Here is a 13,010-nt window from a genome sequence, read left to right on the forward strand (position 1 = left end):
CCAGATAACCGTTATCACCACCGCCTTGCAAGTAATCCCTTGGGTGAGAAACAAGTTTTCCACCCAGCACCTCTATTTGCAGGCAAGCGTACCTCCTGGAGGAGAGGTGTGCAGTCCATCAGACCACTTGATGGACTGCCCCTCCAAATCCCTATGAAGATTTAATATTGATGAGCCCTCAAGGAGCAGATGTGGCAGCAGACTGAAGTGTAGAGGTGCAGGAAGTTCTCTCTGCCCGTTTGACACCTCTCACCCTGTAACGTGCTTGGAAAGGCGATTGTCCTGAGCTTCACTTGATGAGCTAGATGGCTGGGAGCAGTTCAGGCAACTCAAAGCTGTCATAAATTAGCAAGTCGACAACACTTGCCCAAGGCTGCCACCGTGGCTCCTAACAGAAAATACTCAGTTCTTCTGATTATAGAAGTACCCTTTACAGACCAGCACCCCATTGTGCTACTCACAGTAAGGCACAAAAGCACAGATGTGTGTGAGAAAATGGAGGTATGATGCCAGTGCATCAGACAGCTCAGGCTTTATGACAACACCAAAATCTCAATAGGTTTTGGTTTTGCGCTTTCATAAACAAAACCCAGTGATTACTGCATGTGGTGAAAAGCAAATGCCAATCATGGCCCTTCAGACTCATCACCACCACAAAGTGCTAATTAATTTCTCAATCATTACGAAGCACGGCTGTTGCTCCATTGTGTCAGAACGGAAAACTCAGCAAAGCCACCAACTACGCGTGGCAAAGGGGCTAATTTCCACTGAGACCTAAAACCAGCCTCCATGGCTGAGCGTGCATGCACACACAGTCAGATCCTTGTGTATGCCAGTGCTGCCGTCCACCACTCGCAAACAGAGGCATTAGGATCCCGTACGCACCTGCACCAAGATACCGAAGTAAATATCAGACACTGGAGAAAAAAAAGGCCCAAGAAGCTGACAGGGGGCACTCCTCCAGAAAGGCTGCAAATTTCTGGTGCATCTGAGTATTAACCACTGCAGTATAACAAGAGCTACAAGTGGATATGTTTTCACAGACAGACATACACACACACATGCTTTTGCTTGTATTTTTTCTACTCGTGGAGAAAAAAAGTTTGACATGATTCAATACCAAAACTCTCCCTGCAATTTCCTTTTCCTGACCTACACACGCACAATAGGTTAGCAGCACGAAGAAAAAAAAAATTCCTAAATTAAGCCTCACTATGATTTTATCCTTCTGTAATGGCATGGGACTGCGTTAATGTTAAGTGGGATGGGGCAGCAGGGAAAGAGCATGCCAGGGTTAAGATGGAGCATTTAGTAGCAATTAGCAATGATGCACAGTGCAAAAATAGCAACAATAAAAAAAAAAAAAAAAGAAAAGAGGTTACACTAGAAACAAAACCATTACGGGAAATAAATTTAACAGTTTAGCCAATTAGCATTTGTCTAAGAAAGGCAAACTTTCTGTTGCTGTTGTGAAGCAAACGGGGAAGAAAAAAACAGAAAAATCTTATCAGAAACATTTACTTCACACTAGCAATGTCTCCGTGAGTGTTTTTCTAACAAAAGACAGAGCCACTGTCCCATTTTTTTGCGACCCTCTCTGCAGTTCTAGGGAGAAAATATTTAGTTCAACATTATCGTAAGCTAGAATATGGCTCTATTTATGTGACAAGTTGACAACATACAATTTCATGCTTGTTGAACTGATCTGTGTTATATATTCACTGCGAATATTATGAAGCCTCACCATTATAAATATGAAACAGTATACACTTATTCAAAATAAGTCCAGCAGCAGCAATTTATAGCTGGGCTGTTTGCGTGCTTATGAAGTCCAAACGCCACCTTAAGAAGCTGCATCTCACTAAAACAGATGTGGAGTGTGACTGTGACCAAAGTGGATTTAAGATGACCTCTGTGAAAGGAGGCTATTACATTTTTGTCTGTATGGCAGCTGACACCAGCTTGTATTTAGATACGTAGCCAGTGGGAACAGAGTGTAACACGGTGTCCTCAAGGGCTGGTTTTAACACGGGCCAAGACATTCGTCTAATGACCTAATTAGCTTACTACTGGTGAGCGTTAGTCTTCCCCCTTGCAAAAAGGACAGGTGCTCAGCAGAGCAGAGCCACGGTGAGCATCTCAAGCCACGGCTGCTCCAGGTGAAATATCTCCTTAATGGGACTGCAAAGGGGATCAGTTGCATTTTCTTGATCGTGTGCCTGGGGAACGGTCTTGGTGGCCTCATACATCAAACAATAAGCTCTCAAAGCAATTGTTTTTTGCTCATTTGGGACTTCTTTCCTGCCTGAAGGCGTCAACCAACATGCAAGGTTCTTGCATTAAAACAGAGGCACGTTTCGACAGTTTGTAGTTTGTCCAAGCGGGAAGGAAAAGGGAGCAGCAGCACACCTTGCTAACACTAAACACAGAGCATTTGCATAAACTCTTCCCAATTACATAGCGGCTGCTTGGAGTAAAATAAATTCCACTTACTGCTTGAGCCTTTTTAAATGTCAGCATAGCTAGTCATGGATTATAGTTTACATACATCATCCCCATAGATGTAATGTTATTGTGCTGGTCTCCTATTTAGCAGATGCAGAAACCTGAGTCTGGCCAGAGATATTGGAAAAGGTAACGCATTCGAACACACAAGAAACATGACATTGCTCCATTAGGAATATAAAAATTCTGGTACTTTCGCACAGCCTCCGCTATTTCCTTTCCTTGGAACTGAGGGTCTTTCTCCTAGTCTCACAAGCCGTTTTTTATGATACATTGTTACCTTTTATTGTTCTTATAAAGTTTCCTATCCCAAATCTGCATTTTTTGCCTTTTATGTTTATTGTTGTATTAAACCTACAATGTTGTCTGTTTCCCTACTAAATCTATCCCGTAACCACATACTGTACATTCACTTCTCTAGGACCTTAGTAGCTCTTATCTGTTTGCTTTTATGATCTCTTATGAACTGCTAGGAATAGCAATTTGCAGCGCTGTTTGTAAAGTCATCTCAACCTGAACTCAGCCTTCCCCTTTTGTCATACAGCGATACTCTCTGCGGTGAAATCCCATTTGCCATAGAAGCATTTCATTACAGGATGCATTTTAGAGGGACACAGGTTCCCAAGTAGCCTACGTGTGCTTATCATGTAAAACATTCAATGTGTATGAATCTGAATTTCAAGAAACCTACTTACTGGAGCTGGAAACTACACGTTGATATGACATGGTCCTGTGCTACCTTCAGATTCACCGATACGCTGCCTGCTCTGCGTTACTGCCCAGAGCTACTTAGTTTGTGCTCTCTGAGGCCTCAGACATGCTGCCATGCTGTTCACACAATCTCAGGTCTTTTAAGCACTTTGATAAGCTTTATTCTGCCATTATACCATCTAGAACATTAAACACAATGTGTAAGTTCTATGTTAAATCACAATCAGTTCCTATTAACTGTTCCAAGCTCCTCATTTTTATCAACAGTTACTTTATTAAACCCTTAATAATATAGATGGAATAGTTAGTTAATTTGTGTGTTGAGCCATGGATGTTAATTTGTAAACATAATAACATACTGCAATCATTTGCATAATAGCATTTTAATCTTTTTAGTAAAAGCTGTAATTCCCTACAAAGTACGCTGCAGTAGAAACTAAGCGACTATTGGTAATAATAAAAAAGGCCTTAAAATTCTGATCCTATTATAGTGTTGGAACATACCCAAACTGCTACCATAATCTCTGAAATGTTACTGTTCTCTGATTTAGGTGTCTGTGTCAAGAATAAAAATGAAGTATAACTGGTAGCAGTAGACTATTTCCTAAATGTAATTTAGTATTCACTAAGCACCAGCACTTTGCAAATAGCTCTGAGGCTTTCCTTCAAAGTTCAGAGCTCTAGTTATGCATATTGTGTGAGGTACACCATGCAGCTCACCTCCAGCCTCTGTTGTGCTGAATAGATGGCTATGATAAATCATGCTGATTTGGCACTGAAGGGCATCAGCCATCAAGGATTTGACTACTATGTCTTTTTCTCCCTGAGATTATATCTCCTTGAACTGCCTGCCCTGGGCTACTAGTTTTGGAGAAAATTAAAAAGTGGAAAAAATGCTAGGGGAGGCCAGTACAGAAAGTCTGTATAGGCTCAGCTCTCTGGAAACCCATTAACACCAGTCACAAGACTGGCAAAGAAAACATTGATGGTTGTTTAAAAGTCAGGCCAAGTCATTTTATGCAAGATCTGGTAATTCATTAATCAATCCGGCTGCAAACCTTGAATGAATAACCTGAAATAGTGAAAGGGACTGGCAGCACCACAGAACACGAGGGGGTTTATAATCTGAACCAATGCAAATTACTCTGGTGATGTTTAAGGCTCTCCTCTACCCTCATCGTTTTCCTGATGCAAACCCTTCCAAATAAATAAGAAATCATTTATCTCCATGAATTTCCCTGCTGCCAGGGGCAAGACAGTATGCATTTCATTGTGCACCTCTTTCTCACCCCATACTCTCATTGCTTGTAATACAGCATTTTTTGGCAGCCTACAATAAAACATAGTAGTCTATTTAGGCTTTCCAAATACATGGCACATAGCACGGTCTTGAAAAGTAACCTGGGCTACACCTATGCAAAACAATTAAAAATGAAGTCCTCAAATACCTTGAGCGTCTTTCTGGAATACCGAATTATGTAAATAAATGGAATCTGCACAAGGGCAAGCCATGCGGTCTCTCTGAAGTCTTTTTAAAGGCTAAAAAAAGTGTTTTGCCAAGTATGAGACTATCACACTTACAAATCTTTATGTTTTTACAGAAGTTCATTACACTTTAACAGGTTATTTGCCAGCTATGGGCTGTGTTTTCTCTTAACATCGGTTGAGTTATTTGTAAGCGATGCCAACAAAGAGATATATCCACCATAGATGTCTTCTCTCTCCATAATGCTAGGCATGGGTCACAAATAATTTTAAATATGACTAACCTTACACGATAGGGTATGGTATATTTGAAGAAGCCTCAGGGGACAACAGATTTTGTGAACAAAAAGCCTTCCCGCTCGTGCACCTTAAGTTGTATTGTACACATTTTCACATAGCATTGGCTTTGAGAACAAAAAACTAATCATTCTGATTTTCTAAAAGTAGCCAGATCAATTTTTCACAAATACATTTTTTAAAGTCTAGTTCTTCACAAAAGCAAATAATGAAAGTGAATGATGCAGTGAACCATCTATATAACTTGTCTTGGGTGACTTGTTAACTATTTACTTGCATGAACTTGTGTCAATAGACAGTGCCCTGAGGGGCAAGAACTCCTGCATTTTATCTATCCAGTAGTCAGAAATACGGGCAAAGAAAACTAGGTGAAAAACAGAAGTGATCAAGCTGTGAGTAGAAAGAAATCAACTAATTCATAATATGCATATGTACATACATTGATAAGAAGAGCCTCCACTCTGGGGCAGACGGTACAGGCTTGATTCGGGACTAGTATCAGTTACACTGGCAGGCGAATAGGATAACGAAGGGATGAATTAGGTGCATCTAGAAGATACTGGAGTGTTTTAATACTAGGGTGAAGGCCAGAATCTCATCACACCTAAGCAGATAAGAGCAGGGATTTATACTCAACAGTTACATACTATCTAGACTAATTGGACCTTTATCTCACTTGGCTCCTGGTTGCTACCATAACTATTAATAATTTCTAGACCGTGAGACTCCCAGTGCCACTGCTTGTGGGTGCTTGGCTCAAATGAGCTTCCAGGAACAGGATTTGCAGAAAGCCTGAAAATTCACTTTCTGAAATACAAGCCTTCCTGAAAAAACATGCACCATCTTCAGACAACCAGGAACTCTGTCATGGTCTTTTGAACACCGGCCCTCACCTAGACAATGCCACGTGTACTGCACTAATACCTCAAAGGAGAGTGTGCTTCATTCAAGGTTAGGTTTGGCAATTAACACTATACAGCTTGTGCAATTAACGCTGCTGTAGTACTTCCCAACATTCCTTTGCCATTGTGGTTCTTCCCTTTCCACCTCAAACAGACTGTATTTCTATTTTTGGATGACAAGGCCTCATCTGGTAGCGTAAGTTTGATAAAACATACTACTCCCATGATGATATGAGAAAAAAAAAAGGAAAAAAATTATTTTCTTTAAAAAGAAAAGCCAATGCAGATCAATGTGGAAAAATCTAGAGGTTACCAATGGGGAAACTGCATAAAACTTCCATTCTCTCAGCTAAAACAAATAGATCCTTGCAGAGTATGTGAGATAGTCTCTGGAGGAAGAAGACATCTTCTTCTGTTCTTGAGCACCCCCAGTTGTCACATTACAGAGCGGCAGAGGCGAGAAATAGTGCAAGGTAGCCAGCTGCACGATGGAGAATGGGGACAGGGTTAATGTATGGGAGGAGACAAATAACTGTTTCATTCCCGTCTTCCTAGGCCAAGCAACCAAGAAATATAAGTATAACACACTACAAAGCTGAAAATAGTCTCATTTTGCACTGCAGTATTGCAAAATGCTATTAGAGCACCATTTATCCCTACAGGTAAGTATTGGCCAAGCTGTGCTGTCAGAGACAGCGATCAGGCTGCAGCTGAAGCTGGTACGTGTGAGGGAATCCAGGCGTTTGCAAAGAGGACAACAGAATTTGCCTGTTAGGAAAGAAGCAGCATATTTCTTTTCCAAACTATTATTTCTAACCTATTAGTTGCTGCCTAGATGCATTCCTCCAGCTGCGTAACACCTCCTTCTTCACACTGAGGCTGCTCATCCTCAGACGCACCCAAATGATCCCGTGAGAGGTTACGCGTGAAGTATCTCCCAGTGAGGTTAAGTACAAGCTCATCAGGTTGTCTTGCTGTTTGCAACATGCTTCGATTTTCAGGATGGGTGTTGTCTCATTAGGAAGTGACAATTCCTATACAAGGCATGTAGGGAATCGTCACTACCCATCTGAGACAGCTTTGTACTCGGCAGCTGTGGCCACCCATGCAGCCAGGCAGTTACATATAGGGAAGGAACGAGCCTGTGGTCAAGTGCCACTGGTTTTACTGGAACAATTTCTGTGCTTAGAGTTGGTAGATCCATAATTATATTGCTTATCTGGAACTTACACTTTGGAAGTCTGCTTCTTCAACTGATTTTTTCAAAAGGAAAATGCCTCTGCTTTTGGCTTTTGATGAATGTGGAAAAATACGTCTCCTTGGTTATAAAAAAGGCAAAGCCACTCTCTACCATGCTAGCTGCAAATGTGTCCCCTGCCTGCCTGCCTCCCTGCTACTGACCATCCAAACCTGCACTCCAACACACTGTACCCTGCCTGAGGCGGTACAACTGCAATTCAAGAACAAGATGGGGTTTAGAAACTTTGTAAAACAAGGCATGGAACATTATACAGCTAATGAAAAAAGAGGGTCTAAGCACAGGGCTTTTCAAGGCTAATTTCATTTTCATTTGAATAAAATTAATTCCAAGTTACTTGGGTGTAAATGGTAGAAATTGAATAGAGAGGACCAGTTTCTGCTACCAGTTACACTGGTATAAATCCAGAGTAACTTCACCTGCCTCAGAGACATCACTGTGGGTTTAGAGGTGTACACAAAAAAGAAGAATGTCATTCAGGCCACCTTAGGTAAGCATTTTACTATACTGTTTCAGTTAATCTTTTCCAGCCTTTAAACTCCACCGTGATAATTCGGGGCTTCTCTGAGCCAGCGGGCCAGCCTTACTTCCTGGAGCTGCGGTACCTGCCGGGTGAGAGGCAGCACCCGTAGCTTGCTGTTGCACAAGGTCTTCCTGCCAGCTAATCAATTTATTGTCCAATTTCCCAGTCAGTGGACGATCTATGGCATTTCCTATCATCAAAGAGGGAAGGAGGTTAGGGTTCACAAGCAGCACGGCTGCCCCATAACCATGGGATGGAGAATCACAAAGGCTTTACGATACAGAAGAAAGAAGACCAGAGACAGAGATAAAGAGACCATAACCCTCCCCTCGTACACCCTGATCCTCAAGGCAGTATTTTGAAGAAAACATTTAAATCTCTCCTACCACCCTTCAGCTCTTACTTTAAGACTGCTCTCCATCGAGAGATATATGAAACATCCCACGCAATGTGCTGGCTCCTGTGCTACTGACAGCCCTCACTGCCTCCTCTGCCACATCCACCCTTTTTCCTCCCTATACATTAACTGTGAGGACCTCTCAATATGTGTGCAGAATGCCTTGCACAGTAACGCTCTGAGTGGTAAAAACCTTTTACTAGAAATGCCCCAGCTCCAGCTACCCATCAGCTAGCTGTTGTGCTGCACGCTGCTTCTTGCTGGGGAATGCAAGTGGAAGACAGCAAACACATTTTGTCTTGTTTTTCTTTGTAGCTGATGACTGTGCTACACCTCGCCATGACACCACAGGGCAGTGTGCTCTAGGCTCTCTTTAGTAATTTCCTTTTAAATAATCCAAAGTTCTATTTAATTTCTTTCAAGACTTTTCCCCCCCCTTTGTCCAGATTGCAGGCCTGGTTTTGATCATGAGGATTAGAGGTGCCAGTCAGAACCCATAATACACATCACCACTTTTGCTGTCTCTTAACGGGAAAAATAGTAAAACTGTTGTCCACCAGGCTAAAAAAAAAAAACAACAAAACAAAACAAACAAACAAAAAAAACCCACAAAAACCAAAACCAAAACCAAAACAAAACAAAAAAAAAAAAAAGAAGAGAAAGCAAGCAAGGACTTTGCAACATGCACTTGCATCACTTTGCCTTACCTCGAATATATTGGTGGGTTCATTGTTGTACTGATTGGAGATGATCTCTGACTGGTCACTGTACCACTTGAGTCCCCCCAGAAAGCTGTCTGCATCTAGGTCGTTCACATCTAGTTCGGAGAGGTCAAGTTCTGGGAGATCTGGGCAAAGAGGCTGGTCTTCGCCAACCAGAGCAGCACACTGCAGGAAACAGCAACACACAAATAGTTTCATTAATTACCAGGAATCTATTAACTTTAATATCATGTGATAAGAATTATGACTCGATTAAGCTATGGCACAGGGTCACTAGAATTGACTTTGTTTTCTGGGAAAAAAAACCACTAAGCATTACATCATTGTTAGCTCTACACAGGTATGCAAGGGAGAGGGGGAAGCAGGAGGGCATAAGCTGCCTTCTCTCTCATCTCTGTCCAGGGGCAACAACTTTTCTCCTCCCTATACTATTTGATAACAATTGTGTTCAAAGCTTTATTAAATCCAACAGCAGAGGCCAAAGCATGGCCTTATTCTCCTGCTTCAGAGCAAACCAGTGCAGGTAGAAGTTACAGATGAATACCTCTGGGCAAGGTCTGTCACGCATTTCCTGACGCATTCAGGTTAAAGAGGCACAGCCTGTTACAGCCTTCAGCCCTGGAGGCTAGCTCAAGCTGGAGACAGTCACACTTTCACTTCTACAGATCCTTACCATAATTCTGGAGGTCAGTCATGATGGTGGCTACCATATGGGCATAAAAAAGTACAGGTCAGTGATGCTGCTGTGCCCTTTCCCTGAGGCACTCAGTGATGCACAGAGCACAGCCACCCAGTTACACGTCAGGGTCCTGGCAACCAAAGTGCGTTCAGAAATATCCCTATATTCACCTTTGGGTGACAGGCATGGTTAGTTCATACAGCCTTCCACCTGCTTGGTGTGAACACGCATATTGTCCCAGTCAGCTTCCTAAATGTTCCCAGATAGCGGCTGCAGTGAGGGAACCAAATGGATTTTCCTCCTCTGGCAGCCTCTGATTCAATAATCCTAATGTAGAGGGTCTGTGAAACATTTTGGTTGAGGGAGCAAACAGTCTAGTCTGCATAGGTCCTCTTCAGCAGTGCAAAATGTTTTTGTCTCCATGACTTACAAAGAGAGTAGTGATAAATACAAAAAAACCAGGAATAAGCGTCCTTTTATATCTAGTATGAAGCTAGATAAGGTATTGACTGACCTACTAAGCAAGAAAAAAAATTAATAACGTGCATCCACTTTAGCATGGTAATTGAAATGGTAGAGTATCCACCAAAACCATTTCCTAATTATGGAAAACATGTAGTAACAGCTTGGCAAATAGCGGAGTCCCATACGTCAATGCCGCTCAGTGAAGCAATTCTTCCTGCATTGTACCATGTCCCCTTGCAACTCATCTCCAAACATCCTCTTTGATATGGGTACACTGCAAAGCACACGTAAAACTGCAAAGGCACCAGGTGCTGAATGGTTAAAAGCCATTTAAAGTCAACTGAGTCTAGGGGCTTCCATCCTGAGTATTTCTAGCGTTGTGTTATGGATGGCCAACAGCAGGTCCTTCTCGTCTCCCGCCAGTTGACTGGGTGGTTTGAATGATTTCCCAACTTCTATTTGGACTGAAGTCAACCCAGAAAAGTGCCCCTTTCCAAAAACAGATCTGGAGGGCACTAACACAGTGTCCATTGATGTGAATTGCTCAATACCGGTTATGTCACTCTCACAAGGACCGCCTTTTACAATAATGCAAGCGAGCGCTGCTGAAGGTGCATTTCATTGAGGTTTTGTCCCTGGGAACCTCGGTGCGTCTGCAGTGCGCGGGCTGGATGCAGCAGCGCAGCCACGAGCAAAGATTCTGTCCGTTGGCACAAAGACTCAGTGCAGCTGGTGCGAGCTATAATTTACCAGACAACTTCTACTTCTACCAGGACAGTATGAGATAATCATGGAATAGGCCAAGGGGCAAGGGAGCTGAGAGGCTGCAAAATGAGGCTCTGAAATAGCAGTTGCTTTCCTTCCTATTATTTAAGGGGCTGCAGAACTTTAAGAAGTCAAAACCTCACTTAAGTGATTTTCACCGCACACAATTTTTTATCATTATTTTGGTCATAGGGAAAAAAAAACCTAAAGGAAAAAATTAAAGAGTTCCCTCTTCTTTAGTGCGAGACACAACCTTCCAGCAGCAATCTTATAATGCAGAGATGACCTTTTTTGATGCTTGGCCGAAATCTCTGATCTCATTAAAGGATAATCGAGTTTTTGACTGAAAAGGTAGATTCTCAGCATCATTCTCAGGTTTGTGTTGTGGAGGTCAGTAGCTTATAACTGATGCTGTAGACTTCTGAAGTATCCTGCTGATCTGTTACTGCTTTCGTTTGTAAAAATAGCTTCACTCTGTGAACCACCTACTTAAACATGTTTACTCTTAGTAATCTGCATTTTTAAGTTCCTACGATGGGCTTTTGAAGCAACATAAACAATTGTATTAAATAAAAAAAATCCTGCTCATTGCAGCTTTCATTTGCCTATAGTGACTGCAATGTCACCTAAAAAATGTAATTGCTGAAATGAAGTATATATGCTCTTGCCAGTGTTGACATGATAATAAAATCAATGTTTCTGAATATGACATTATGCTTCTAATCTGAGACACATTAGTAGCAAGTGTTCCTGTTATTAATTTATATTTGGCCTTTGGATGATGCCAGATTTAACACTCCAAGTCCTAAAACTGTCCTCATCTGACACGCTGATATTTACTGTTTGCCTATACATCTGTAACAGGTGCAGCTGCATTGCTAGCATACATTTTACTGTCTTCCCGCCGTTATTTGATATGATAGTTATTCTATAACTATAGCCTTAATTTTATAGTAACATTTAGGAGTATAAAGCAGCCACTAAACACAAAAGGCTAATTACTGTGCGTTATTTCACTCCAACAGGCTTTTTTTTCTCTTAGTTCAGGCGCAAACAATAAATTAGCTTAACTGCACTGACGATAATGAATCATTATAATTAAGTATAATTCTCCATTAACCTTTTGGACGTTTTTGTGCCTTTGAAGGTAAATATATAAAAAAAAAAAAAAAAGAGGAGACTGGACTTGTGCCATATTAATTATATTAATGAAAAAATAATCTGCGTTTTATTTTTAACAAGTTTTTGAAACAGCCAAGGGGATGAAGTCAGGAAAGAAAGAGAGACTTGACAGAATGTGTGTCATGTGGATTCTCTCTATCAATCTTTGCAACCTTACTGTACATCACCTTCATTAAACTGTGAAGCACTGGGGACGCTGATCAGCTACAGTGATGCAGGCCTTTATTAAGCAACACGCTGTCCTGTCATTATGTGAGCGAGAATATAATACATTTTACGTTGACAGCAAGCATTAATGATTCAAAAAATGAAAGCTGCCTCCAGTACCTGCCGCCTGTGATATTTTAGATCAGTAAAGGTGATCCCCCGAGCCAAGGCAGCACGCAGACGCCTGTATTGCTACAGGAAGTGCAATGCAGGAGCACGTTAGTAAAATCCTACCCACAGTTAATCCATCCACCACACAATTAATATTAAGATCAAACCTTTTTTTTTTTCTGTTCTTTTTTTCTTCTCCACTATGAAAAAGTAATTGACATAAATTATCTGTTCTGTTACTAGCTTGAAATTACTGCAGGAACTCTAGTGATTAAAATAAATCTTCAGTATTTCCATATAAGCTGGTTCCTCAATCAGCTCCTAGCAGCATTAGGAATAATACATGATGGAAAAATGAAGCGACGGCAGCTGAGACCCATGCTACAAGCCAGACAACAACCCACAGGATACTCCAGCTACTCAGAAACAATTAGGACTTTGGAGCCAGAAAGTCATCCACTTACAGCCTTGACTCATAATAGCTACAGGACATATGAATTATCCATATCTATTCCACTTTACCAAGAAATCAAAACAAGATAAGAGCAATTACAATATGCAAACAGAAATCAGCAGATACAATGGCAAGCTGCAAGTATTTAAAACATGACAAAAAGACTTGAGAATCTGCACACATGCTCCACCAGATAGGAAAAATATACTGGAGAACACGGTACGTTTTTACTTTAGATGGTAGCTCTTTACGGCATGAACATGTTATTTAAAAAGCATCGCCTGTAACCTGTTTTTCCCTCCCCCGTTGCCCGAGGGGAGCATTTTAAGCGCTTATTCCAAGCTCGC

The 13,010-nt window shown here is 41.5% G+C and overlaps 1 protein-coding gene across 2 annotated transcripts in view; it reads right to left on the minus strand.

Moving 5' to 3' along the window:
- PPARGC1A (PPARG coactivator 1 alpha) overlaps nt 1-13,010 on the minus strand; it is a 370,016-nt gene that overhangs the window by 51,737 nt on the left and 305,269 nt on the right. For both annotated transcript variants that reach the window (XM_064449231.1, XM_009505487.2), the window contains exon 2: nt 8,786-8,965. In XM_064449231.1, coding sequence (XP_064305301.1) covers nt 8,786-8,965 — 180 coding nt within the window. The remainder of the gene's footprint in view (nt 1-8,785; nt 8,966-13,010) is intronic.

The sequence above is a fragment of the Phalacrocorax carbo genome, chromosome 4, assembly GCF_963921805.1.
Source record: "Phalacrocorax carbo chromosome 4, bPhaCar2.1, whole genome shotgun sequence".
Classification (NCBI taxonomy): Eukaryota; Metazoa; Chordata; class Aves; order Suliformes; family Phalacrocoracidae; genus Phalacrocorax; species Phalacrocorax carbo.